The 27,198-nt window shown below is 42.7% G+C and overlaps 1 protein-coding gene across 2 annotated transcripts; it reads right to left on the reverse strand.

Moving 5' to 3' along the window:
• Nucleotides 1-22,040: 22,040 nt before the first annotated feature.
• LOC134484316 (Y-linked testis-specific protein 1-like) lies at nucleotides 22,041-24,286 on the reverse strand. Of its 2 annotated transcripts, XM_063280626.1 has the most exons (3): nucleotides 24,101-24,286; nucleotides 22,201-23,073; nucleotides 22,041-22,121 (listed from the first exon to the last, which is right to left on the reverse strand). In XM_063280626.1, the coding sequence occupies exon 2, from the start codon at nucleotides 22,994-22,996 to the stop codon at nucleotides 22,202-22,204; it is 795 nt and encodes a 264-aa protein (XP_063136696.1). In that variant the 5' UTR covers nucleotides 22,997-23,073; nucleotides 24,101-24,286; the 3' UTR covers nucleotides 22,041-22,121; nucleotide 22,201. The 2 variants fall into 2 exon arrangements, with proteins under 2 accessions (XP_063136696.1, XP_063136695.1); XM_063280625.1 differs by having other exon boundaries at nucleotides 22,041-23,073; nucleotides 24,101-24,268.
• Between the last annotated feature and the right edge of the window lie 2,912 nt (nucleotides 24,287-27,198).

A 27,198-nucleotide genomic window follows, 5' to 3' on the forward strand; every position in this document is an offset into this window, starting at 1 on the left:
AATCATGCCAGCTGTGGTGGTCAGCAGATCCTGCAGATCCTGTCCTTGTTTACCCAACTGGCATTAGAAGCTTTCTCCACTCACATTTTGATGTGGGTTCCGTGAATCAAACCCAGGTCTTCATGCTTATGTTGTATCCTGGTTGATTTTCACTGACATCTTGACATAAATTAGAAGAGACTTGGCATAGTGTCACCTGGGAAGAGAGAACCTCAACTTAAGAGCTGCAACCATCAGATTGGCTTGTGTCCTAAAGTGTGAGAGACTGTCTCGACTGACAGTTGATGAAGCTGGCCCAAGCCCACTGTGGGTGTCATCATTTCTAGGCCAGGGTGTCTGGCTTCATGAGAACGCCAACTTAGCAAGGGCAAGTGAGTAAAGCTGTGAGTAGTATTCCTTTGTAATTCTCTACTGAGTTCCTGTCTGACTGCCCACAAAAGCTGATAAGCCAAGGTGCAAGCCAAAGAAATGTTTTCCTTCTACAAGTTGTTTTTGGCTAGAGTGCTTTATGACAACTCTAGAGAGGCAGACTATTATGTGAGGCAGACAATTTACTGACTTAGTGACCTGCTTCTTTGCAGTCACGCATTTTAAAAGAAAATCTGTCAGAATGGGCACCAAATGGCTGACTCTTTCTAGGGTGAATACAATAATCAGATTCCACTAAACTAGGATTTTATAAATAAATATATATATAAATATATATATATATATATAAATATATATATATATATCATACATATATATCATACACATATATATGTATGTATATGTATGTGTATTGTTTATATATATGTGTTTGTATGTATTGTGTGTGTATATATATATATATATATATGTATAGTATATTGTATATATATAGTTAAAAGATATCACATGTGTGAAACTAAGTGCACACACGCTAATATGTATATATGCATTTATAAAATTATCAGTGCATTCCATGTATGTATGCTTATGTGTGCATGCATGCATGTGTGCACATGTTCTTGGTGTGCATATGCATGCGGATATATGTGTCATGCATGTCTGTATGCATGTAAGTGTATGTCTGTGTTGATGCTACTTAGTCTTGTACTCCATGCCGTAACTGGCCTGCTTCTCAGTGTCACTTTAGATGGAGCTGATTGTCATCTCCTTCTGGTAGGAAATGATGGACTGAAAGTGAATACGATCATAGACTGTAGACCCCAGCAGAGTTCATACACACAAAGTGGGAGTGGCTCTGTACTCAGTTAGAAGCAGGTACTCAGGTCTCTGACCTCTTGTTTATGAGCCAGAGAAGGACACATTTCCTCTCTTCTCTCCTGCCCTGGTTTCCATGAAGTGTCCTCTTGCTGCTTCTCAGAGTTGCTGGTAGAACACTCCCTGCCTTTTGCCACAAGAGACAGACCTGCACCCGGGGAAGCCAAATCGGTCACAGAGGGTATCTGCTGCTACTGAATTCCAGGTTAACTCCAGCACTCCTCCTGATCACGTAAGAGAGCTATGCTGTCAGTTGTGGGGGTATAATTGATCGTTTCCACCTGCCTTGTAAACCTTGGGCCTTTATCTTTCTGGTCCAGGCTTCAGATAATGGACATACAGCGCGTTTTGCTACTATATTGCCCTGGGAGAGAGCAAAAAAAAATTAATAGATATTATTAAAAGGCTTTTAATCCATGAACACATAACCAGCTGACATGGGCTGAAAGTGCCATGGTGAATGAACGGAGGATGTGTGAGGCATCTTCATCTAATAACCACCACTTGCCAAAATAAAGATTTCAAGTCAAAGCTGATGAGTCAAGTTCTTTTCTTTAAATCTGCTTCTGCCAATAACCCCACATCCGTAACCCATTTTATTGCCATCTCTTCTACTGAGAGCGGAGGCAAAGGCTTTCTATTCTCCCCAGTGTCCCAACAGACTCAGTACAGATTCCTTTGGGCTCTCCATGGAAGGGTACTTTTATTCCTAAACCCGCAGGCACCGTTTGGTAAGGAGGTTGTTTGGGGTTAAATGTCCCCATTTGTGTGTCCAGCTTGAGCTCAGTTCTCACATCGCATTCTCTTATCCGAGTTCTCGCCCACACAGAATCATTTCAGATAAAGTTGTACCCAATGTTGCCTAGGTGGGGCTTCTGTTCTCTTCTTTTCTCCTGGGCTTCACGGAAAGTGTCTCACCCACGAGTCCCCTGAAATCATTGACAAGGTAAAGCTCACCCTCGGGTGACCAGCAGGGGTTTTCAGAGAAAACAGGCACAGTGGAAGAAATATGGGAAGATTTATTAAGTCATGAATAGTCCCAGGACTAAAAATATATGAAATTAATAGAAAGAAACCCAGCTTAAATAAAAATGCAGGCGTTCGCACACACATAGACACACAGTCCTTCTACACAAGGATACACACACACTCAGGAGTTCACACTTCACAGACAGGTGTCATTCTGACTGTGTTCACAGCTGGCTATACTTACTGTGGGAAAAACTGCCACCTATGTGATTATTAAACCGTGCCTTTGCCTCCTGGGCATCCAGCTCAGTGATATTGCCTGGCATCCATGGACTTAGTGCCAATGGAATGGTCTATGTATATGACTGGATTACTGGCAGCCTCCTCTTCAGGCCTTTGTGTTCTTTCTCCCCTCCTTTCTTGGCTAGCTCTGTGGGTTCGTAGGCTCAAAGTAGGGCAGAGCTATGGGGAAGGGTAAACCTGGGTCCCATGAGACAATGTGGAGCCATGTTAAGAAGGTAATTGCAGACAGAGAGGAGGTCTGGCCCTGGCTAGGCAGCTGATATTTCAAAAGCTCTTGTCTGAGTCATTTATTGACTTCCTCTTCAGAGATAACTATACTCGTAGAAGCAATACTTTCTATACCTCACCAGCTGAAAAGGAGCTTTCTTTATTGAATTACCACATTTCATTTTTCATTTTTGTAATGTATGCATCATGTGTACTCACGGTTGTGTGCACATGTTTGTGGAGGCTGAAAGACTGGTGTCAGTCTCGGGAACACCACCCAAATCATCTGAATCAAGGTTTCCCATTGTCCTGGATCTCACCAGTTAGGCTAGATAGGCTGGCTTCTCAAGCCTCAGGATCCACCTATCTCTATACATCAGCACCAGATTAATAATATACAGTGTGCACACACACTCCCAGCATTTCCTTCAAAGTAAGAGCCCGGACATATGGAGTACAAAGTTAAAATAATCAAGGAACTGGATAGATAGCTCAGATTTTAAGAGCACTGATTACTCTTCCTAGACGTCCTGAGTTCAAATCCCAGAAAACACATCATGGCTCACAACCATCTGTAATGGGATCTGATGCCCTCCTCTGGTGTGTCTGAAGATGGCTACAGTGTACTCATAAATAAAGTAAATAAAAAAAAAATTGAACGCAGTGTCTTTATGGCTTTCATAGGGCTGCCTTCTTCTCTTTCTTCTTTATCTTTTCCTCCTTGTCTTCTAAGTCTTATATATATATACGTATATATATATATATATACATATATATATACATACATATATATATATATACGTATATATATATTATTTGTAGGGGTGTTTTATTTGCATGCATGTATATTTACATTGGGCATGCCTGGAGCTCAGGGAAGCCAGCAGATGGTCTTCCCTGAAAGCGGAGTTACAGATGTGTGGGGGCTGCCATGTCAGTACAAGACATCAAACCTGAGTCCCCTGCAAGAGCAGCCAGTGCTTTTAGCTACTGAGCCGTCTCTCCATCCCACAGTGGGGTCTCATCCTTAATGGCAGATGGGATTGTGGCCAGTCTTTCTGATCTGGTAGGAGGTGGATGCCAGCGTGATCATGAGAACTGCTGAATTAGAAAGGAAGGATTGGGTAGAAGGCTAGTTTCCTATATCCTTAAAGGAAAAGGCATCTAGGTTTATAGTTACTGGAGAAATAGGAACGGCCTCATGCATACATCAGTCACCTATTAGAGTAAATGTCGACTGGATTGTCCTCTTCTCTGCTTTGTAACACTAAAGTAAATGGCTCATAAAGTAGAAAGTAGTTCCCCCACCCCTTTAACAGAAATAACATAGACGTGCAAATGTTTTGACAATTAAATGGTAGGTAATGAGAGAAACTTGATGCCTGTTTTGACTGAAGGTTGACAAGGCTTTTGTAAGCATTTGAGTTGGGAACTGAGGTGGATGTTAACATTTGTTACCTCTTTCCTCTGTCTGGTGGCTTTCACTGCTTGAGTGCCAGCAGTCTTATGAAAATCAGACTGTGTTGTGGTTAAGTTGGGATAACAGGAGCTTAAAAATTTGTTAATGACTAGAAATTGGAGAAGGTGGAAGGTGGCCACTATCTGTTTCATGAGATCTGGAATTTTCCTTGAGTTCTTTTACAATAAGATGCTGAGTTTGGTGCAGCAGGCTCAATGCTTCGCTGTAGGCAATACCGTAGCCCTCTCTGTCAGTTAGAAAACAAAAAAACAAAACAAAACAAAACATGAGCAGCAGACAAGCTCCAAAACTGGGTCTTTTTATACAGCTCAGAAGCCACCTGCCTAGGGAATGCTACTGCCCACAATGGGCTTGAACCTCCTAAGTCTGTGAATAATCAAAGCAGTTCCTCGTAGACATGTCCACAGACTCACAAAACACTGGGCTGTGGAGCTGAAGCAGGGGCATTATTGAGATACTTGTGTTTCTTTTGTCTTGTGGCTCTCTTCTTTCTTTCTTGACTGAGAATCTTCTGTTTGGTTACTAGGTGGGGGAAGGTAGACCACATAGGAAATGTACTACAGAGTCCAGCTTAACTTCTGCCTCTGGTCCTCTTGTTGGCCCTGAAGGAAGCGTTAAGTTCATCCTCTCTTTCTGTTTCCACTGATAAACATTATAACCACTGGGTCATTAGCAATCTTTCTTGTACATGGAATGAGGACAGAAGTCACTGTGTCATCTCCTACGTAATGCAGACTGTCCTTCCTTCCCTTGAGCCTGCCCAGTTCACTGTGGCTTACAGTGATAGAAGAGTCAGAAGCTGCAAGCACAGGCTCCTGAGAATCTGTGAAGCATCATTCCACCCTGCTGCCTCATGGAGTCTGTTCTACTTTCCTTTCTGTGGCTGTGATAAAATGCTTGGATGGAAAGTAGTGTAGGGGAGAAAAATATTTTGACTTCAACTTTCAGGTCATGGAGGGGAGTCAGAGTAGGAACTACAACAAGGTCTTGAGGCTGATGCCACCAAGGGACTCTGCTTGTTGGCTTGCTCAAGCTCAACTAGCTTTCTTATACATCTCAGAATGGCCTGCCTAGGGAATGTTGCAGCCCACAGTGGGCTTGGCCCTCGTAAGTCAGTCAACAATCAATGCAATTCCTCATAGGCCTGTCCACAGACCAAAAGAATAACACAATAAGACATTTGCTAAACCCCCCCCTCACCTGTGTGTCTGTCTGTATCTCTGTCTGTCTGTCTTTCTCTCTCTTCAAATGATGCTGAGTTGATCAGAGATTATAGTTAACCAGTTTATGCTAGCTGCAGCATGCATCTTGTTTTCTTGATTCTGTAGACTCATAAACGGTGCAGAGATATGCCCCAAGGTGAATCATACCCGAGTCTCACCAGGAACTGATTTAGATGAGATTTTTGAATCAGGAGTGAGTCAGCACTCTAAAGTACTTTGCTATGAAAATGATAAGCGATTTGGATGCCAGAGGGTAGAATTGGATTGAGTTGTGTTCTTTTTAAAAAGATATTCTGACATCGGTTATGTAAATGGCATGGTGGGTTCCATGGGAAGGATCAGGAGACAGATTACTCTTTAGAAAGAACTTCATGAGGAAAAGGTCAGCACCACAGACAGCCATTACAGCCATGATCGGGACCTGAAGCAGCAGTGAAAAACCTCTGTCTCTGATGGGGAACTCCCTTAGCAGAGATGGTTGCCAAAGGGAGCTGTTTTGTCCTCACTCTTTTGGCTTCAGTGTCTCAGGATGGCAGCAACTGCATTTGTTCTGGGAAAAGCGAGGTCTGACAGAGTCCTGAAAGGGGCCCTTCTGTACCTTACACACTCTGGAAGACCAGTGTTGCAGCTGGTCCTAGTTGGGCTCTGCTCCCTGCTGGGGACAGAGTCTACTGAGTGAGGCGGGAGACTTGAAACCTAATCCCCCATCAATTGTTTTAGACGTGTTTACTTTTTCTCATGCATCTCTTTAGAACATTCCTATTTATCAAGGACCACTAGTCTGTGTAATTCACCAGCTAAGTAAAATGCTCAAATGGCTTTCTTTCAGTCTAGCAGGATTTTAAAGGGTGATTATTTAATTACAGGCTACTCTTGAGATGGACAGATAAGCCTAATAGAGCATTTTATTTAGTGGGGTAATGACACCAGAGGCACAGCAGATGTGTGTGTGTGTGTGTGTGTGTGTGTGTGTGTGTGTGTGTGTGTGGTGACAGCAGTAACACTGTCAATTTCTCCCTGTCTACTCTTCAGGTTTGACGCTAACTTGGAAATTTTAGTGTGACTTCAACCTCTCCCCTACACCTTTGCCTCCTTCTCTTTCCCTCATACTTCTCTCCATTTCTCAATCCTCCAGGGAGGGACACCAGCTTTCAGTTCACAGGGTAAGAAAGCCCAAGTCTTGAAGATGCAGTTATTCTTCTCTGTAACTTACAGGCTGCAATCAGAACATGTCCACCTCTGAATTAGTTCTCCTGATAAAAGAGACAGTCTGTTCTGGGTGCAAGCACAGAGCCATGTGGAGGTGGAACCGTTTTTGTGAGAGAAAATCCCTTGGGACACTGAGAAACACACACAGCAGAAAGCATGGCATGAAGGATGCAATAGACAATATCCTGATGGGGATTGGGAAGATAGCTCAGTGGGCAAGAGCCTTTGCTTTGCAAGCCTGAACAGTTCATATTCTCTCTGCACCTTTGTAAAACTCTAGGCATGGCTAATCCTGTCTTCAACATTGTAGGGTGGAGGTAAATTACTCCTTAGAAAGAACTTTATGAGGAAAAGGTCAGCACCACAGACAGGCATTACAGCCATGATCAGGACCTGAAGCAGCAGTGAAAAACCTCTGGCTCTGATGGGGAACTCGCTTAGCAGAGATGGTTGCCAAAGGGAGCTGTTTTGTCCTTACTCTTTCGATTGCCAAGAGCATCCTGGCCAGCCACACAAGTCAAAATAGTGGGCTGTGGTTCATTGAAAGACGGAGAATAGTGAGTAAGAGAATGCACATTCTACTCATCTCTGCACGTATGTACACTTGTATGTGCCCTCACACATGTGAAAAGGCACTCAACTCATACACACACATGAATCCCCCAACCACACCCCTGTCAAAACCTGAGTTCAGCCGCTCTATATCCTATGTGACTTAGTATTATAGGAACACGAAATTTTACATTCTCCTTGTCTTGTAATCCCCATTTTCTGTTCAGTTTACAAACACAAGAAACTAAACTTATGATTTCCCAGCCTCGGTATGGTGTGTCATAGCTTTTGGTCTTTCTGGAACAGCATTTGTCTATCAACGGAGGGACTTCAACAGAGGGGCTTTGCAACGTAACCTCAGTGACATGGAGCCATTTGAGGGTTTTAACTGGGTGACTGGCATCCTCATTTTTCCTTGTGAGAAATAGATTGGACAGAATGCATAACATCACTCGGTTACAGGATGAACAACACATCAGAGCCTGGGAACAGTAAACTTGAAAGACCCCCAGACTTCGGAAGACTCTCGCTCCAGTCACGGGTTGTGGTACCCTCAGGAAACACAAGACGCCGTTCTTGATGTAATCAACAAGAGGCAGTTTTATTTACGAGATCTCCGGCTGACACGTATCTCACACAGGAGATTGAGTCAAGCCCTGAGCCTCTCTAGGCAGGAGCTTATATAAGGAAAACCAGGGGTTTCGTGTGGATACACATAATTGGCTAATACAAAGGGTGCACAGTTACTTTTGGCACGGAGGTACATCAACAAAGCATATGTGTAATCTAGGATCTCAGCAATGTGGGCAGGGCAACTCATCTCACTGCAGCAGGGGGATGACCCATCCTCAGGGAGTGTAGGAAGGGGAGGGGGTGGCTCCAGATGGCCAGTGTCCTTGGGAGCTGATAGTCGGGCCAGTGAGCCCTACCTCAATTTTTTTTAGGCATAGCCAGACTTTGTTCATGACTAACTATTAGAAATTTTAACCCTTCAAACTGATGTCACTGAGGTTTTGTGTATGTGGTGTATGTTAAAACAGTGGATCTGAGAGAGAGAGAGATAGAGAGAGAGAAAGAGAGAGAGAGAGAGAGAGAGAGAGAATGAGCTTGATCTTAAAATATTTGTTCAATGTATAATATGGTCAGAATATTACACCTCATACTTCAAATGTATACAGTCTCCATTTGTCAAGCATACTCGATAAATCTCAAAAAGAAAGGTAAAGGGGCTTTGGGACAGAAAGTTCTGGAAGGGGCTAGGGAGACCGTCTAGCAGTTAAGTACTCGCTCCTCAGAAACTTACATAGATGCCCCATGGATGTGGAGACCATCCTTTAATTCCACCTAGGAAGGCAGAGGCATGATGCCCAGAGCAAGCTGTCTGGAAAGATGACCCATACCAAGTGGAGCTTTGCCTGTGAGTGAGAGTTGCTGCCACAGTGAACAAGACAGACAAGACATTTAGGATATTTCCTGAATGTACCTTGGTCTTCCACATGTGTGTGCATGCTCATGTGTTAACTGGGTGTCTAATTATTTCTCTGTCTCTCTCTTTCACTCTCTCTCTTTCTCTCCCTCTCTAACTCTCTCTGTCACACACACACAGAGTCTCTCTTACACACACACACACACCCACACCCACACCCACAAACACACACACAAACACAAACACTGAACAAAATTTATGTTCTGGAAGAGGGATGACCAGACTGGATGGATAAAATCAGAAATAACAAATTGTGTTGGAAGTCGCTGTGAAGGAAGAGGGGGACCAGAGGGAGAGTTGTGAGTGTGGCTGTATGCTTGTGCCTAAGTATAAGGCCATATAAACCCAGTGCCACCTCCTCCAGGATCCCAAAGCCATAGCTCTAGCTGAGGTATAGTTAGTGATGTCCACTGTGTGTGTGTGTGTGTGTGTGTGTGTGTGTTGTGTGTGTGGTGTGGTGTGTGTGTGTGTGTGTGTGTCTGTGTCTGTGTGTGTGGTCACTTTTGTGAGTGAATGTGTCCACAATCCCATGCTCATAAGTTCGCGATCCTGAAAGTGCTTTAGCGTCATCTTAAGTCATCACAGCTCTCAGTGCCTGAGGTTAACTGATTTCCAGAAAGCATCTTAGTTGGGCTGACTAATGTTTCATTACATTACAAGGACATTTTCTACTGTAGATAAAATAAACACATATATTTTAGAATAGACAGAGACTTGAAAAATGGAAGTGGAATAAATATCACTACCGACTTTGCATTAAAAAACACATTTATTTAGAAATCTCTTGGAAAGTTGAAGTTTCCCATATAACCTACACATGATTTCCATATATTAGCATCTTACATAATCATAAGAAAATAATCACACTGTAGATTCGAATCCACACTGTATTTAGAAGCTAAGTGTCCTGTAAATGTATTAAAGTTTTTTTTTTTTCTCACTTTGGGTGGTACCTATCCCTTACGTTTCCCCTAGCCTTTGAAGGTTGTCAAGGTATGAATGGCCCGTTTTCCAGGCTCTTTGCTTATGATCCACCTGTCTGGTCTACTGAGCCTCTGTACCCTATCCTGTAAGTCCTCTATCTCTGATGATACCCTCACCCTTGTGTATTGATGCTTTTGAACTCTGATTTACAATTTTTCTTGTGCAGCCTTAGGGAAGTTTGGCACCAACTGATTTCATTCAGCCTGTGCTATTTAACAGATAAATATCCGCTGAACTTTAAAATATTCATTTGAATAATTTTATTTTATATAGATAGTATTATGATCTGGTGTGGAGTTCAAATATTTCACACCAAGGAACTGAATTTAGGACATTGTGTAACCTTTTAAAAACCATTCTCGGGTTTAAATTTTGGTGTGTGTGTGTGTGTGTGTGTATGTGTGTGTGTGTGTGTGTGTGTGTGTGTGTGTGTTTGTGTGTTCATATGTTTCACAGTGTCTAGGATGCCATCTACAAAATCTGCACAGATAAATCCCAGAATAGTCGGGTGGAAAGTCTTGAAGCTCCCCTCCCCCTACTGAGGAACTAATGGCAACTGATGACTACAGGTCAGAGGGCCCATTTTCTTCATGGATTTGGCCCCTGACGGCTGTCCATGCTCCACTGGATGTTTGTACTCACCCCCACATATCTAGTCAGCAATAAATGGACTCAGACGTTTCTATTAAAATGCAAGTGGTATTAGGAGGGAGGAAAGGGGAGGGATTTGAGGGGAGGGGATGGGGATGGATTCGCTCAAACACATTATGTGAATGTACCAAGTTTTTAAGGAAAAAAAAATAAAACAAAGTAAATAAATAAATAAATCTGCTCATGTGTGCACAGGTGCATGGGTTTATGTGTGTGTGTGGGGGGGTTGCAGCACCGTGCTACAAGAGGATACCATGCAGTATCTTTCTCTATGTCTCTCTGCGATTTTCTTTTGATGCACTTCGGTGGTGTGAATATGCTTGGCCCATGGTAAGTACCACTAATAGGAGGTGTGGCCTTGTTGGAGAAAGTTTGTCACTGTGTAGGCCAGCTCTGAGGACTCCTAGTATTCAAACTCTGCCCAATGAGGTAGATTTGATGCTCTTCCTGGCTGCCTGTGGCTACAAGTCTCTTTCTGGGCTGCCTTCGGATTTAGATATAGAACACTCTCCAGCACCATGTATACCAGGACACTGCCATGCTTCCCACCATGATGATAATGGACTGAACCTCTGAAACAGTAAGTCAGCCCTAATTAAATATTTCCTTTATTAAGAGTTGCCTTGGTCATGGTGTCTCCTCACAGAAATGTAACCCTAACTAAGACAGGTGGTGTCATTGCCTGATCCCAAATTCTCAAAATTTCCTCCGGGCTGGAAGCCTGCAGACCTTAATGATTCTGTTCCCCCTTCCTGTCCCTGGGGTTACAGGTTTCCCCTGCCTGTTTCATGATGACTGGGATCTGAGTTCAGTTCTGCCTAGGCAGCAAGCGGTTTCACCCACCGATCCTCCTAAGTCCCATCATGTGGTTTTTAAGGGTTACCAAACGATTATGGTCAACATGCAAACACAAATTATAGATGGCAAGTGCATCTTGACCTCACCTTGTTTCGGTATATTTGAGTTGTTTCAGTGTCTTGATTTCACCTTGTTTCATTATATTTGAGTTGTTTCAGTGTATTTGAATGATTGCTGAGGATTGGGAGACTTAGCGCGAGATAGGAAAGAGAAAGTGAGGATGCAAAGATCTATTGGATCACTGCCACTTGCCCTTGCATTCAACATTTCATATTTAAAAACAACAACAACCACTACCATTGACAATAGTCAACAACAAGGCATGCATGCAACAGACAGGCAGAGAAGACACTAAAGGGCATTACATACTTGTAACCTCACTTTCTCCGCTAAAGCCTCATGTATTGAGCTGATGGATTTTGTGGTCAAACCCTGATTATTAATCCCTAGATGAGAGACCCATAACACCGAGATGAATGACACCATGGTCGATGGGATAGTCAGAGCTTGAGATTTTCTTTCCTTGTAAAATTAACCCAGGTGGGAACTAATAACGACAGCTCGCATATAAAAATAAAAAGCCTTTTAAACTGACTATTGGAATTGTTACTATATATCCCAGTTCTTTGCATTTTTTTTCATTAATGTGTTGTTTTCAGCACCATGCTTGCTACATAGAAAACTGTGCATTTTCTACACTATGTATCTTTTGGGGTGCACTCTGTAAGCTAAAGACTAAATCAATCCATATCAAAGGGTTCTTCCCTGTCCTGTTTACAGAACTGAAATTAAACTGTTTTCATAAAGCATTTCCCAGTTGCCTCGCTCCTTGTTGTTAGGGCTTGAGTGTGAAATTTCCCCAGGGTCTCATCTGTGGGAACACTTTGTGTCAAGCTGATGGCACTGTCTAGGAAGGTGGAGGAATCTTTCAGGATGTGCCCTAGCAGAAGTAGGTCACTGGGGCAAGAAGGAGGGAGCTGGCTGGTTCAGACTGAACTCTTGGATGCCTGATCCACCCAAATATAAACAGGGCTCCTGCAAGTTCTCAGTGACACAGATCAATACACTGTTGCCATGTGGTCATTTCCACGACAGTCTGAACACAATGACTGTGACTGTTTGCCCATAAAACCTCTATTCCTTCACATTGATTGTGTCATGAATTTTAACACCTTAACATAAAAATAATGTAAGTGTGCATCTGCGTGTGTGTGTGTGTGTGTGTGTGTTTGAGAGAGAGAGACAGAGAGACATAGAGAAAAGAGATAGAAAGAGACTGAAAGAGGGAGAACGTGTATTATATTAAGTACGTATAATTTGCTCCTTGAATCATAAGGCAGTCAATTAGTTTGATTTATGTTCAATATTTGAATTCTTTAAAGTCATACAGCCTTATATTACGGAGCTAAAGCTAATAGTCTAAATTTTCTATTAAATAATAAATTGTCTTTATCCTTGAGAATTTCATACATGTATACAATGAAACATGGCCATAACCTCTTCCATTTCACCCTCAGCACTGTCCAAATTCCCTGCCAATAACCATCCCTCAAAATTCATAAATTCTTTCCCAACCTTTAACCACTAAGCCCAGTTAGCATTGGTTATGTACTTATGGGTGTGTGACCATCTACAGGAATGTGGGAATTCTACCAGTGACGGAACCCTTAGAGAAGAATGATTCTTTTACCCCAGCAGCCATCAGGACCTGAAAACCTCCTCAGTAAGGGATTCTGTCTAGCTGGTGGACCTTTATAGACCTATGCAGGTGACCACAGCTGCTGTGAGCTCACAATTGCAGCAGCCATGTCATGTCCTGAAGGCAGCAAATCCCAGCCCTTCTTCTCACCCTCTGGGTCTTACACTCTTGTCCAAGGTGCTTCCCGAGTCCCAGGGGTTCAAAGAGACTGAGTGCTGCTTCCCACGCTATACTGCTCTCTTAAGAAACTATATTTTAGGGCTGGAGAGATGGCTCAGTGGTTAAGAGCACTGACTGCTCTTCCAAAGGGGCTGAGTTCAATTCCCAGCCACCACATGGTGGCTCACAGCCATCTGTAATGTGATCTGATGCCCTCTTTTGGTAGTGTGTCTGAAGACAGTGACAGTGTTCTCACATACATGGAATAAATAAATAAAGCTTTAAAAAATGAATCTTTATTTAATTTTTTACTGTAACCAGAAACTTTTTCTTTTTATTAATCTTTATAACATTTACACACACACACACACACACACTCACACAAACACAAACACACACAAACACACAGAGAAGAAGAGAGAGAGAGAGAGAGAGAGAGAGAGAGAGAGAGAGAGAGAGAGATCTAAAGGACTAAAATATACTCCTAAGTCAAAGATAAAGCCCAGACACTTGTCAACAGGATTGTGGAGAGTTAAGAGTGGAATGACCATGGAGCCTCCTGAAGGCAGGAACCAGAGACAGTGGCTCTACCAGGTTGGGCGTCTACTGTTCTTCAATGTCTTCATGACCAGGATTGGTGAACTGCAGACTAGCCATGTGGGTGTTAGCCTGCAAAGTGCACTTGGTATGGAGACTGAAGTCTGATGCCCAGGCTGCCTTGGTTCCCTCTCACTTCTATGATTCCTAGGAGACTAGGAAATGTTTCACCAGGTTCAGTAGTATTATACAAACTGCAGTCATGGGTAACTTTCTTTGCTGTTAACTGTCTGTGGAGTTTGGCTCCAAATTTCTTAAATAGCCTTGAAAGGGATTCTATTTAACTCATTCTAGGGTGATCTGCCTTTGTTTTCCATAAAGGTTCTGTGAGATAGATAGTGATCTGCTCCTAGGAGTAAACCAATGTCTTGACCTTCTGAATCTTCCAAATGGAGTCCTTGGCTGAAGTTTGTTAGAACGTCAAACTCCTCCCAACAGATATCTGTGCCTGGAAATATATCCTTTATGTAGGTCTATTCTTCTGGTGTGTGTGTGTGTGTGTGTGTGTGTGTGTGTGTGTGTGTGTGTGTACATGATGGTATCACAGAAAAGGCTGTCGAATCTGCCATTTATTTTTTTTTTACTGTGTGTGTGCTTTCCTATTAAAAATTGTTCTTATGTTTCGTAAGAGTTTCCATAAAAGCCTCATTTTTAGGGAGAAGATCTTCCAAATGCGTCTTCCTCTGGTCTCAAGAGATGAGAATGAGTCATTAGCATGGAGGGCTGAGTGAGAGCTGCTGGTTGGTTCCCAGTGATGCTGTGGGCCCTAACTTTGTAAGCTTGGCTCTGTGCTCCAGCCAGAGCCTCTGTATTCTTTGAGCCCCTCCTTGGGAGGTGAAGTATGGATTGTTTGTACTGTTTGCCCTAGCACTGAGCCTATTTTGAAATTGTTTTCCCTGCCTCCCTCAACACAGTGCATTGTGAATGCTTCCACATGGAAAACCGCTGGCCACATTGAACAGGGGAGAAGGGAGATTTAAAGTAAAATACAAATGAAGAAAGCAGGAGTGACAGCCATGTATGCGATACCCCGACAGCTAAGGGGGTGCGGAAACATGCAGGTGGCTGCAGAACTTACAAAATTTGGTTGGCACTCATTCCTCCACACAGCTCACCTAATTTTGCACCAAATATTCGGGTCCTTTGATGGCTATCTTTCTATAAATCCTCAATTGGGCTGAGTGTGTCTTCGTGTATATCTCTGCATGTGTGTGTCTGTGTGTATGTCTCTGTGTCTGTCTCCCTTTCTGTGTCTGTCTCTGTCTCCCTCTCTCCCCCTCCCCCTCCTCTTACCGCTCCCCCTCCCCTTCTCCTTCCCTCCATGCTTTTCTTAGTTTGCTGTCATATAGTGGGAACCTCCAAAGTTTCAAACTCACTTCTTTTGCGGCGTTGTTCTGCCTGAGAAACCACATAATCTGGAAGCTTGTGCTAACACTGGACACTTAAAAGTTACTAGTTATTAGAAATTGTGTTTAAATTTAAAAATGATTTCCTCATTTGTGTGGGCTCACGGACACGTGTAGGCAGTGCTTACTGATTGATCAGGGCGCCGTATACTTCCGACCTCATACAGACCCTGACAAGGATTACTTCCTATGCTGTGTGACTTATTTTTTCTCCTTCCAATGAAGGTGCAGACTTGAGCCATTTCCGGTGTCTGCACTTAAATGAACTAGTTCCGGTTTCTCAACGGCGTCCAACATCTAGGTTGAGACCTTGACGTGGGACATCCGCGGCACGGCACAGCTTTCGGTTGGGCTGAGCAAGAGGGATCTCTGGTTTGGATTGTTTTCTCTGCCCACAGTACATGGGATTAAATCGAAGACCCCATGAGTCTATAGTGCCTTCTGTGAACTCTGTGTTGTTATTATCTTTTCAAATTCTCTTAGTTCTTGGCCGAGTCGCTGACAGCTCCTTCGCTCTGTGAACTGACTGCCGTCGTTTTATTACAGCGATTTGATCGATATGTTGCATTAATTTTTAGCTCTCCTATCTCCATATTCTGAGAAAGGCTACCTCTCTCTGTGGCCTCAGTTGTTGGATGCTACCTCTTAGGAGGTCCCATGCCCTTCCTTTGAGGCTCTGCATCCCTGCAGACAAGGAGCTAAAGTCTTTGAAACAAAATTCAGTAACTCCACGGTGGCTTTTTCATGCCTTTTGAGAAATCCAAGGACAAGTCTTTCCACTGGCAGCTATTCACACACGTTAAACTCTTAAGTCGAGATATCCAATTTGTGTTTTAATCCTAATATCAACAAACACATGAGTTACAGGTAGATTTATTGAAAGAATCAAGTATGAGTTTGTATGAGGGGCTGTTATTTAGGAGATGTAAAGAAATAGGGTTTGTATGTGTTCAGTACAGATATGGTATTTTAAAAACCACTTTTATTAGTTCCTTGAGAACTTTGTACATTATATAATGATAGAATTTACTTCTCACTTCTCTTCCCAACTCCTCCCAGTTCCATATACACCTAATTCCTTTTCCCAAATTCAGGCTCTCTTTCTCCCCTCTGTAATAACCCACTAAAGTCATTTATGCTGCCCATAAATTCATGGGCATTGGGCAAGCCACTGGAGCCTGCCCAACTTATCACCATCTTTATGTTTGTAGAAAACTGACTCTCCCTTTCCTGTCAGCTAGGGCTGACGCTAGTGGTCCTGTCTTGTATAGAAGACAATGCTTTGTTCTGGGTCTCGATAACATCTGTATCTTATATTTCCACTCCCTCTTCCTTGTGGGTTCCTAAGACTCAACTCCTTCCCTTTTTGCCTCTCACTTTGAGTCTGTGTATATACTTGTGTGTCTATATTAGTGATGTCCCATTTTACATTCAAACCAACACATGGTGGGGGGCATCTTTACAATTGATTGCAGACAAAATGCTGCAATGCAGACATGGTGTAGCTCAGTACCAGAAAGAAATAGGAGATTTTGAGAAACCTACCCAGCTGTTTCTAATGTGAGGTGAAGTTTAGACCTCTGACACAACCTTCTGGCCCTACCCTATGGGTTTAAGATACACATTGTCCCAGTACAATGTTCAAAGGTGGGACTATGAAAAGCAATTGGACCCTGTGTGCTGTAATCAATGAGTTCATCTGTTGATGGATGTGTATGAAGGTGGCAGGAAACTGGGAGATAGGAAATTAAGGAACTTAGTCATTTGCGACATGTCTTGGAGGGTGTTTTTTGTTCTTGGTCTCTTCCTGTGTTGATGCTTCCTGGATGCCAGTGGGATTAGCAGTTGAGCTCTATCGTGACCCTTTCATGATCATGTGACCATGGACTGAAACCTATGAAACCATGAACCAAATAAGTTTGTTAACTATGTGAGTTGCTAGGCAACTTGTAAGAGTGATGAATGGGATTAACATGAAAGTGGCCAAAGTGATGCTGACCATACCAGGTCATGTCTGGATATGATGTAGGAGGACCCATGACTTAATCCTTTAAACACTTTTTCTGGAGGCTGCACTCTAAGAGAAGAACCAATGTATCCCAAGTGGTTTTATCCAGACGATTCTGCCAATGTATCTGTTGTCTTAGCAAATCAAGAACCTCCTGCTTCCTCCTCTTGTTGTTCTCCTGACTTCACTTCTGTGTTTTTAATAGACTTCGATATCGTATGAAATAGTGGGAAATGAGTATTAAAAAAGGGAAGGAAGCTATAAATTTTGCTATAAAATCATTAAAATACACACTTAAAATAAATGGATTTTTAAGTATGTACATTATACTTCAATAAGGCTGCAGAAAAGGCTTGGACAACAATGATGCTTGTCGTGTGATTTGCTATTTGTCATAGTTCCTGTGATTTTGAACTTAATAGTAGTGGGTTTTATTACAGATGACTCAGACACCAGGTTAACCATACAAGCAGAACACTCCGTTCCATCAGGGAAAAAAAAATCATGTCAAATTCATTGGCTTTCTTGATGAGGGTTTTTCTGGTCACAGCCTAGTTGGCTGTTAGTTGGACAGCTATTGGCTGAGAGCAAAGATGGAGAGAACACAATGTTTGCGGGGATAACTGAAGGTTGTGCTCATAAAAGGGGATGAGTTTCACGGAGTTCAGTTGCAGAAGCTCCAGTTGGTGATGGAGCTGAGGCCTAGGAGCCTTGCAAGACTGCCATAATATGTTTTGAGATGTCATGGCCAAGTGGGAGATAAGACTAGATGAAGTGGAAAAAATTTAGTTTCTTTGGAAACTCACTTTTGTCACAGGATGTTTTTCTGGAAGCTATGTTAGGAGAGGATATTTTGCTGAAGCAGACACATGAGAAGGCATATGATATTTCGCTGGAGCACACGCTTGAATGGGGACAGGATGTTTATGAAGAACATAAATGAAATCCCACAGACAGGGAGATGACATTTTTACATTGCTACACCAGCAAGGCTTCAATGTTCTTCGATAGTCTTCCTTCCGCAATGATAAATGCACAAAAGAACCTGAGCTATTCGGGCTGATTCTGAATGCTTCTGCTGCTTCTTTTGGTTTCTTAGAGACTTGTGGTCTCTGCCAGATCAAAGCACTGCTACTGATTCATTTTTTGCATCTCCTGTTGGACAGTACTGCACAATGAAGATTGGAGTTACCCCAAAGAATTACTTCTAAATAGGTCCACAACTCTCAACCTTTTCCTATCAACTTTCTCTCTCTCTTACCTCTGGTTGGTGGGCTAGAAGGGTGTTTGAAGTGTTTTAGAACCCTAAATAAAGTAGGTTTTGAAAAAATCTAAGCGTACAGATATATTCATGGGTTTTGAGAAAGAGTTTTGTCTCCTGCTGAGAGGAGATGATATGTAGGTTGTTACTTTTTGGTTCTGTGGTCTACTGTGAGCCATTAAATGGCTAGTGACTGACAGTCTCCCAGTAAGTGTAGCACACACTAAAATGCTTTTGCTTGGCGTTTTGAGCTGTAGAATGTATTCATTTCTTGTCATATATACTCAAGTATTCATGTTGGTGACAGTAGTTACTCTTCAGTTCTACCATACAGGGAAGTGGGTCTATACACTGAGAGAAGAGAGTGTCTGGTGGTGAGTATGTAACATGGAGTAAGAGAAACATTACGGTGCTGGGTCTCTCTCTCTCTCTCTCTTTTTTTCCCCCAATTTGACAATCTAGAGTCAACTTAGACGAGAGAACAATTCAAGAACTGCCTCCAATAGTTAGTCTTTGGGTAAGTCTATGGAACATTTTCTTGATTAATGAATATTGTGGAAGGGCCCACCATTGTGGGAAAGTTCATCAGTAGTCATGTATAAAAGGAATAGCCTTTTAGGCTGTAAGAAATAGTAATGGAGCAAGACATGGGGAGTGTGGCGGTTTGAATAAGAAAGGCTCCCACAGTGATATATTTGAATATTTAGTTAACAGGGAGTGACAAAATTTTCAAGGATTAGAAGCATTAAGACGTGTGGCCTCATTGGAGGAAGTGGGTGTGTTGACAAGGGTGGTGTTTGATTTTTCAAGAGCCCAGTGCTTTCCCAGAATTTCTCTCTCTCTCTCTCTCTCTCTCTCTCTCTCTCTCTCTCTCTCTCTCTCTCTCTCTCTCGCTCTCTCTCTCTGCTTACAAAGCAGTAGTTCTTTATTTCTCCAGTGTTCTGCTCCCTGCCATTATGATGGACCAGACTTCTGAAATTGTAATTTATCCTCCAATTACATAATTTCATTTATAGCAGTTGCCCTGACCATGGTGTCTCTTCACAGCAACAGAACAATGACTGAGACAGGGGGCAAGCCAACAAACAGTGTCCTTGTTACCGCTTCAAGCTCCTGTTCTGGTTTCCCTCAGTGATGGTCTCTAACCTGTAAGGCAAATAACCCTTTCCTACGCAAGGTAGTTTTGATCATGACATTCATCACCGAGAGAAGGAAGCAAACTAGAACTTCACAGATCAGTACATGAGCAACCCTTACCTTTAAATTAAAACAAAGTGTCTATACCTTTTATTTGTGGTTATGAGGTAAGAGTCTGTGGCTCTACTAGATACACTGTTTCTATAAGACATTGTCTTACTTAGGGTTCCTATTGGTGTAAGGAAACATCGTGACCAAAAGAGCAATTTAGGGAGAGAAGTTTTATTCAGCTTACACTTCTACATTGCTGCTCATCACCAAAGGAAGTTGGGACAGGAACTCAAACAGGCAGGATTCTGGAGGCAGGAACTGAGGCAGAGGCTATGGAGTGGCACTGCTTACTGTCTTGCTCCTCATGTCTTGCTTAGCTTGCTTTCTTATAGAACCCGGACCACCAGCCTAGGAATGGTGCCGCTCACAGTGGGCTGGGCCCTCCCCCACAAATCACTAAGAAAATGCCCTACATTTGGATCTTATACAGGCATGTTCTCAAATGAGGCGCCCTCTTCTCTGATGACTCTAGCTTGTTTCAAGTTGGCATAAAATCAGGGTGGTGTTTAGAATGTGATTTTCCCATGGTAAGTGTGGCACAAGTAGGAGGTGTGGCCTTGTGGGAGTAGGTGTGGTGTTGTTGGAGGAAGCATATCACTGTGGGGGTGATATGCTTCTCCAACAACATGTCTGCCTAGACGCTTCCATGATTCCTGTCTTGATGAAAATAGGCTGAACTTCTGAACCTGAAAGCCTGCCCTAATTAAATGTTGTCCCTTGGGGTTTGGGATTTACCTCAGTTGTAGAGCGCTTGCCAAGGAAGCCCAAGGCCCTGGGTATGATCCCCAACTCTGAAAAAAATAGAACCCCCCCCCAGAAAATTTTATCCCTTATAAGTTGCATTGGTCATGGTGTCTTTTCGCAGAAATGAAACTGGTAGACAACCAGCCAGTATAAAAATTCCAAACAGCAGAATTAATCAAAGATAGAAAATATTTTCAAGTCCTACAATGAGAAACTTATTCTTGAGAGAAGAAACAGCAATGAATGAGTAGAAGGTAAGGTTGCCTACAAAGAAACACTTGGAGTGTAGATGTGGCTCAGAGAGTCCCCATGTAGTGCACAGGAGCTTCTCAGGAGGAGAGAGCTACGTGGTCAGGAACCGCAAAGCATTTTAATGTCACGGCAAATGGCATAGGAGAGATCAGCACCTCTGCATTGGATGCACCATCAAGAGTTTTCTGAGGATAAGCTTTCATGTGAGTAAAAGATGGGAACTTCCTGGGGCTAGATAAGGTAAAAGGGCCCAGAGGTCTGTAGGAAGCCATCCAGTCGAAGGAGAGTCAGGCAAGATAAGCCAGTGCAGGAGCCCTTTGTGGTCATCTAGGGGCATTCAGAAGAGACCTCAAAAATATTACAGGATCCAACAGAGTCTAACAGTGCTCAGGGAAGCTAAACAAAGGATCCACGTAATACCTGACATAAGCTCATGGCATCCTCATGTTCTTTTTTAAATTTCTTTTTACTGATCATACAAAATAATGGGCTTTATGGCACTTTCAGGAATCGATAGATATAAACTTAATTTGGCATTGACTATTCTTGAGTTATCCTCGTCAAAATGTCCTCTGGGGAAGCCACCACCTCACATCCACCCTCTGTAGTGATAGCTTGGCTGTTCTTTAAGGAAGCAAAGAGACCAATATGGATGTGGCCCAAGTTCAAGTCATTCGAGACCTTTTCTGTTCTTCCTGGGTCTCCTGCTTCACTTTTTGAGAACTCCATCTTGGAATTCCTTCGTCCCTCAGTATCCTCAACTCCCACATGTGTTCTTTAGTCTTTCTTCCACATCACCATCAATTTATTCTTTCTTACCCTCATCCTGGTCTCTTCTCTGCATGTGAAGGTTGGATTTATTTAAAAAGATGACTTTAGGGGCCTTCAGAGATAACCAATGGATTAAGAGCTCATCTGCTTTGAAAGAGGACTGGGATTTGTTCTTTGAGCTCATGTCCGATGGCTCCCAACCACCTTTAATTTCAGCTCCAGGGGACCTGACTATTCTTTTCACTGTGGTCTCCTGTATTCATTCCTTGCCCTACCTAGATAAATAAAAATAATACATCTACATATGTGAAACAGGTTTCATTAGGTTTTGTTAGTCAAACAATCCCTGATCTTCTCTGATTCTGAGTCTGCTTGGATCAGTTTATTGGGTTTCCCCTTGGGTTCCAAGACCACCTCTCTGTTACCTGCCACTCTTTCGCCAACTATCTGTTTCTCCCTCAAACTTCCCCTCAGAGAGTCTATCTATTTCTGGCCCCTCTCCACTGCTTCCTAAACATCCATCTTTTTTTTCCCCTGTGCCATCCCTGCTCCTCTAAGCCTTATCTCCAGTTTTTTCCTCTCCCTAAAGACCAGACTAGCTCAGTACTGTTTGTTTTAGTGTATGTGACATTAGACTTACTGTTCACAGCCTTGAACTTTCCGGCTTCCTCTCAATGTTCCATCCACCACAGCCAGTCTCCTCCACAAAAGTGTGCATACACAACACATCACATCACACATTTTAATTTTTAGAGCAAAAACAAATTCCACTGGAAAAGATACTGGGGATGTCAAAGGCCATTGGGTATCTGAAACACAGAAAAACAAACATTTTCACCCCAATCCTATAAATTCCCCATATATGTCCCCTCACTTTGTGAATTTCACCTTAATGGATCTTTTCCATCAGATTATAGACATAGATGTGGACGTCGCCATCAAACTTGATGAAGTACATGGAAGGCTTGGCTAGAACTTGGTAAATGACTTTGCCGATCTTTTTGGACCCGTCACTTCTGGTGAACTGCACACATTGACCTGTTAAGATGTCGCTGCCAACTTCTGACTTCACCTCTGCTGGCGAAATCTCTGGAATGATACGGAGATTACCTTCTGTGTAATCATCCAGGAGTTGATAGATATATAGGACTGGATCTTTCTCATAGGTGATGTAAAACCAGTCCTTCATGATTGGCACCTGGGCTAGGACCACCCCCCTCCAGTTGTCCTTAGAGCCATGTTTGCCCTCAAATTTATGCTCCACAGCACGGCCAACCATGGCACTTGCGAGTTGGGCGTCTTTCACTTGAGGAAACACAACTTTGTGAGTCAAGACCTTAAGCTTTAAAATCCTCTCATCACTGTGAAGTGCCAGTCCATAGACACAATCAACTCCATCATACTTGACCAGATAGAGAGAGGGATTTGTTGGCAGTTGATCTAGAACTATGGCCTTCCATTGGGTGACGGGCTCATCACCTTCCTTCCATCCGTGTGAAATTCTGCACCCCACAATGTTCCCCAGGGACTGGGGAGAAGGCCTCTTCCTCTTCCGCTTCTGGAAGGATGGTGTGCTCATCCTCCTTACAGACACCCTCTTCTTCTTGGCTGTAGACCTAGTGTGGTAGGCCACGGTACTCCTGGTCCACTGTCTTGTGGCTATTGTTCTGCGTTCAGGCTTCATACTTTCCCATGGCCTGGGTTTGAAGAGCTCACCTGCTTAAACCAGAGACAAAGCTGGTACCTCTGTCATATGAGTACCTGCAATAACAATGGGGGTGGGGTTGGGGAGGGTGCTGGACCAAGGCTCTTCTCTATGAGAACTTTGGAGCAGGTGAGGAAGGCGATGGTAAACAGGTTTGAGCATCTGAATCTAATGCTGTCATAATCAGAAGTTCATAGAAGTGCTGGGCAATGGTGGAGCACACCTTTAATTCCAGCACTCCAGAAGCAGAGGGAAGCAGACCTCTGTGAGATCAAGGCCAGGCTGGTTTACAGAATTAGTTCCAGGATAGACAAAACTACCCACAGAAAAACCCAATCTCATAAATCAAAATCTAAAGTTCAAAGGAAAATGAAAAAATGGTTCTCTACAGCTCAGAATAACATATTTAGACATATTTCTTCAGCCCGAGGCACTTTGCCTATGCTGAGGAACATCTCCTTGAATGGCTAGTTCAGTGTGGGATTAAGTATCCTTGTCCCCACTTTAAGCAAGCAGAACAGAGAAAGGATAGCAAAGGAGCCAGAAGGGTGGCCACACCCCTTCTCTACCCTCTAACTATGAGCTATTTGGCAACATCCACAAGTATCTGCCCAGAGACAAAGCACAGCAGTCCACTGGCCTTCTCTACTGTGCATCCTGACCCAGCCCCAGGTTTATTCCCCGAAGCTGTTGCATTTTCGACCGCAACAAGAGTCTTTTGTGTAGGCAACAATAGCCTTTTAGAAATAATATCTACTGGGGTTGGGATTTAACTCAGTGGTAGAGCAGTTGCGTAGCAAGCACAGGGCCCTGGGTTCCTCAGCTCCATTAAAAAAAAAAAAAAAAAAGAGAAATATTTTCTCCAAAAATACACAGGCACAGAGAGGAGCTTTGGCATTTTAGTAGAATTTTGAATTAGATATTGTTAGCAAAGAATAATAAACTCCGGACTGACTAGCCTAGACCATCTGCCTAGCTCTCAAACGTGGAAGACATTAGAACGTAAGGTTACTTGCTGTACGAGGGAAAACTTTTAGCTTTCTGTGCTACAAGGGTCCCAGTTATCTTCATAAACGTATTTACCAAAAGAAAATGTCCTAGTCGTCCAGATTCTGTCTTCTGAAACCGGTCAGGCACCAATAGGTTGTTGAACAGTTGTGGGGTTCAGGAGCTGAACTAGCTTTCACACCCCGCTCCAAAGATAGTGAACCCACCTTCAAAGTAGTCTAGCGCCTCCAAGTGGAAGAGATGCGCAACCTCCGCCCTTGTGCTCTGTGACATCATCCAGGCTCTGCTTACGTCATAGAACCCCTCTCAGGCCAGTTCCTTCCCTAGTTACGCTTAGAAACTTCCAGCATCTAGGTTTTAGCTTCTCATGTAGCCTCCTGGTGAACCAAAATAAAGTCCCCACCCAAATATTCTGATGACTCGTGTCACAGTCTGCCCAAGTAGCTCTTTTCATGCTTTTTATTTTTCTGAAAAACTCTTTGGTTTCTGAGTCACCAACATCCTTGGTGGTTATTTTCCCAGCTCCTATGTTTTCTTTGGTTAACTTTAAGTTATTCTCCGTATCAGAAATATTGCTAGGCTCTCTTTCCGAGGCAGCACACAGGATAGAAAAACAAAATTAGCTCTATCAAAACCCACAATTAGAGGAGGGCCATTTTTATTGAAACAAAGCTGGAATTTGACAAGATTAAATACCTTGTATTGAAGACAATGGCAATCATGAATTATGGATTCCTTGCAAAGAGCGAGGAAAAATTAGCTCCTGGACCTGCTTCCAAAGTCGGAATAAACTTATCACAAACCCAATATCGACCAGTCATATTTTAAATGTCTTTAAAATTTATCAGCACTTCTGATTACAAGGAATTTATTAGATCAAATGCAGTAAAACAGGATGAAATAGATGAGGTAATTTTGTTTTTGAAATATGGGTAGACAGAATACTGGATCCAGGTAAGTATGGAATTTACCTGTAAATTACAGGCCACTTTAATTGTTTGTGTCACATAGTTCTTCAGATCTTCAAAAGGATTCTTTTTAGAACCCTCCCCTGTCCCCACTACACTCTGACCATCCCTTCCCTCTTCCCAATAATTCCCTTCCACTTTAACATTATAATTTTTTAAATGTACTTAGAGCTTAACAACTTATGTCAGCTTTTTAAAATCTGTCCAATTTTCTAAGTGCACCGTCTTCTTTTTCTCCTTCTATCGTAGTTTTAAGCACATTTTCTTTCACACTTTGAGTTTTACTCTCTCTCTGCTCTTATGACTACTCTGCCATTATGTGACTGTTGGTCGACTATGTGGCTGACCTCAATGTGGGGTTAACTCAAATGACATGAATTCCCCCCCTCTCTCCCCTTAATCTTCCTTCTCTAGGCACCTGCAGAGATTTAAAGCATTGGGGATTTTTTTTAACCCTGGAAAGCACACACACACACACACACACACACACACACACACACACACACACACTCACAAACATACGCACATACACACAGAAACACTCATAGAAACACAAACACACACACATACATACACACACAAACACACACACATGCACACACAAACACACACACAAACATACACATATACACACTCAAACACACAAATACAGAGAGAGACAGAGACAGAGACAGAGAGAGACACGGTGAGAGACAGAGAGCCCATGAGAAAACATGTGATATCATCATTTTAAGAACATTAAACAGACAGAACTTTCAAAAAAGTGAAGAACAAGTAGGCAACAAGAAGAATAATCTCATCATAGCCATCAACTTGAGGAGGAAAATTTTCACACTCTAGGCTTCTAAGTACCAGTCTGTTACTGAGCAAAGTACGGGCAGGAACTCAGGCAGGACTCTAGAGGCAGGAAAGGATGCAGAGACAACTTAGAAATGCTGAGTACTGGATTGCTATCCATGACCTACTCAGCTTTCTCTCCTTCTCATACAACCCAGGGCCACCTTCATAGGGGATGACACTATGCATAGTGGGCTAGACCCTTCTACATCAACCATCAAAAAAGAATCCTTACAAATGTGCCAAAGGACGTTCTGATGGAGGCAATTCTTCAGCTGAGGCTCCTTTTTCCCAGGTTGAGTCAAACTGACAATAAAAACTAACCAGGACCCCTGCACATTCATTCTGATTGCCACACTGTGTGCAATAGACAAGCCATTGGAATAACCTTAGCTGTTGATCACTGGATGAATGGCTTAAAAAAGTTGATATACATTGATGTGATTTTCATCTATGTGTAAGAGCAAAGGGTTTTGTTCTCAGAAAAATGGATGGAACTGTAAAATACAGTATATTAAGTGAAACAAGCCAGACTCAAACAGATGATTGCAAAATTTAGATTTTAATAAGGGATATTATGTGAAATTGGGCATTTAGGAAAAGGAAGGGGAGCAGCAGGGTGTGTGTGTGTGTATGTGTGTGTGTGTGTGTGTGTGAGTGTGTGTGTGTGTGTGAGTGTGTGTGTGTGCAGGTGGAAATGGTGGTGAGTTGTGAGAAAGAAGATGGCTAATGTACAGTATAAACCTGTACTAGGAGTCACATGCAAGCCCACTGACTTGTACATTTAAAGAATATCGATATAAGAGAGCTGAGTCTAAAACAATGTTTTGATGAAATTGGGGGTTTATGCTTTAGAGATACCATAAAGTTTATTCATATTTTCCTTCCCACTGGGCTCTTGCTGTTGCGAGCTTGATACTTGTGACAGGATATGGCAATGAGCTTTGGTTTCTGTACCTCATTAATAACCCGGAATTCATGTCATTCAGTGAGGCTACCGTGGGGAAGGAGGTAGTTAGAGATCTTAAGGGTACACCACGTGGGAAGAATAATACCCACCCCCACTATAGATTTCCAAATATTCACCATCATCTCTGGTTTGAATGTGATCACCCAACATTTATTTTCTGAAGATTAATCCCCAGTGGGAATGTAGTTGTGAAGAATTGATTAGGTTAAGAGGGATGCAACCTACAAATAAAGATCCATTAATGATGCTATTGTGGAAAAAGGTTAAATTATGAAAAAGGAGTTTGGCTCCCTCTCTTTTATTCCTAGCCCCCTGGATCCCTTCTGTGGTGACAACATTTCACAAGAACTCCTTCCTCTGCCGATGGTCTCTTCATCTTGTATTTACAGGTTTCTGAA

The sequence above is a fragment of the Rattus norvegicus genome, chromosome Y (genome assembly GCF_036323735.1).
Source record: "Rattus norvegicus strain BN/NHsdMcwi chromosome Y, GRCr8, whole genome shotgun sequence".
Taxonomy (NCBI): Eukaryota; Metazoa; Chordata; class Mammalia; order Rodentia; family Muridae; genus Rattus; species Rattus norvegicus.

Bases quoted from the DNA above. Each gene is read 5' to 3' on its own strand.
- LOC134484316 (XM_063280626.1), bottom strand. From the start codon at position 22,996: ATGAAGCCTGAACGCAGAACAATAGCCACAAGACAGTGGACCAGGAGT.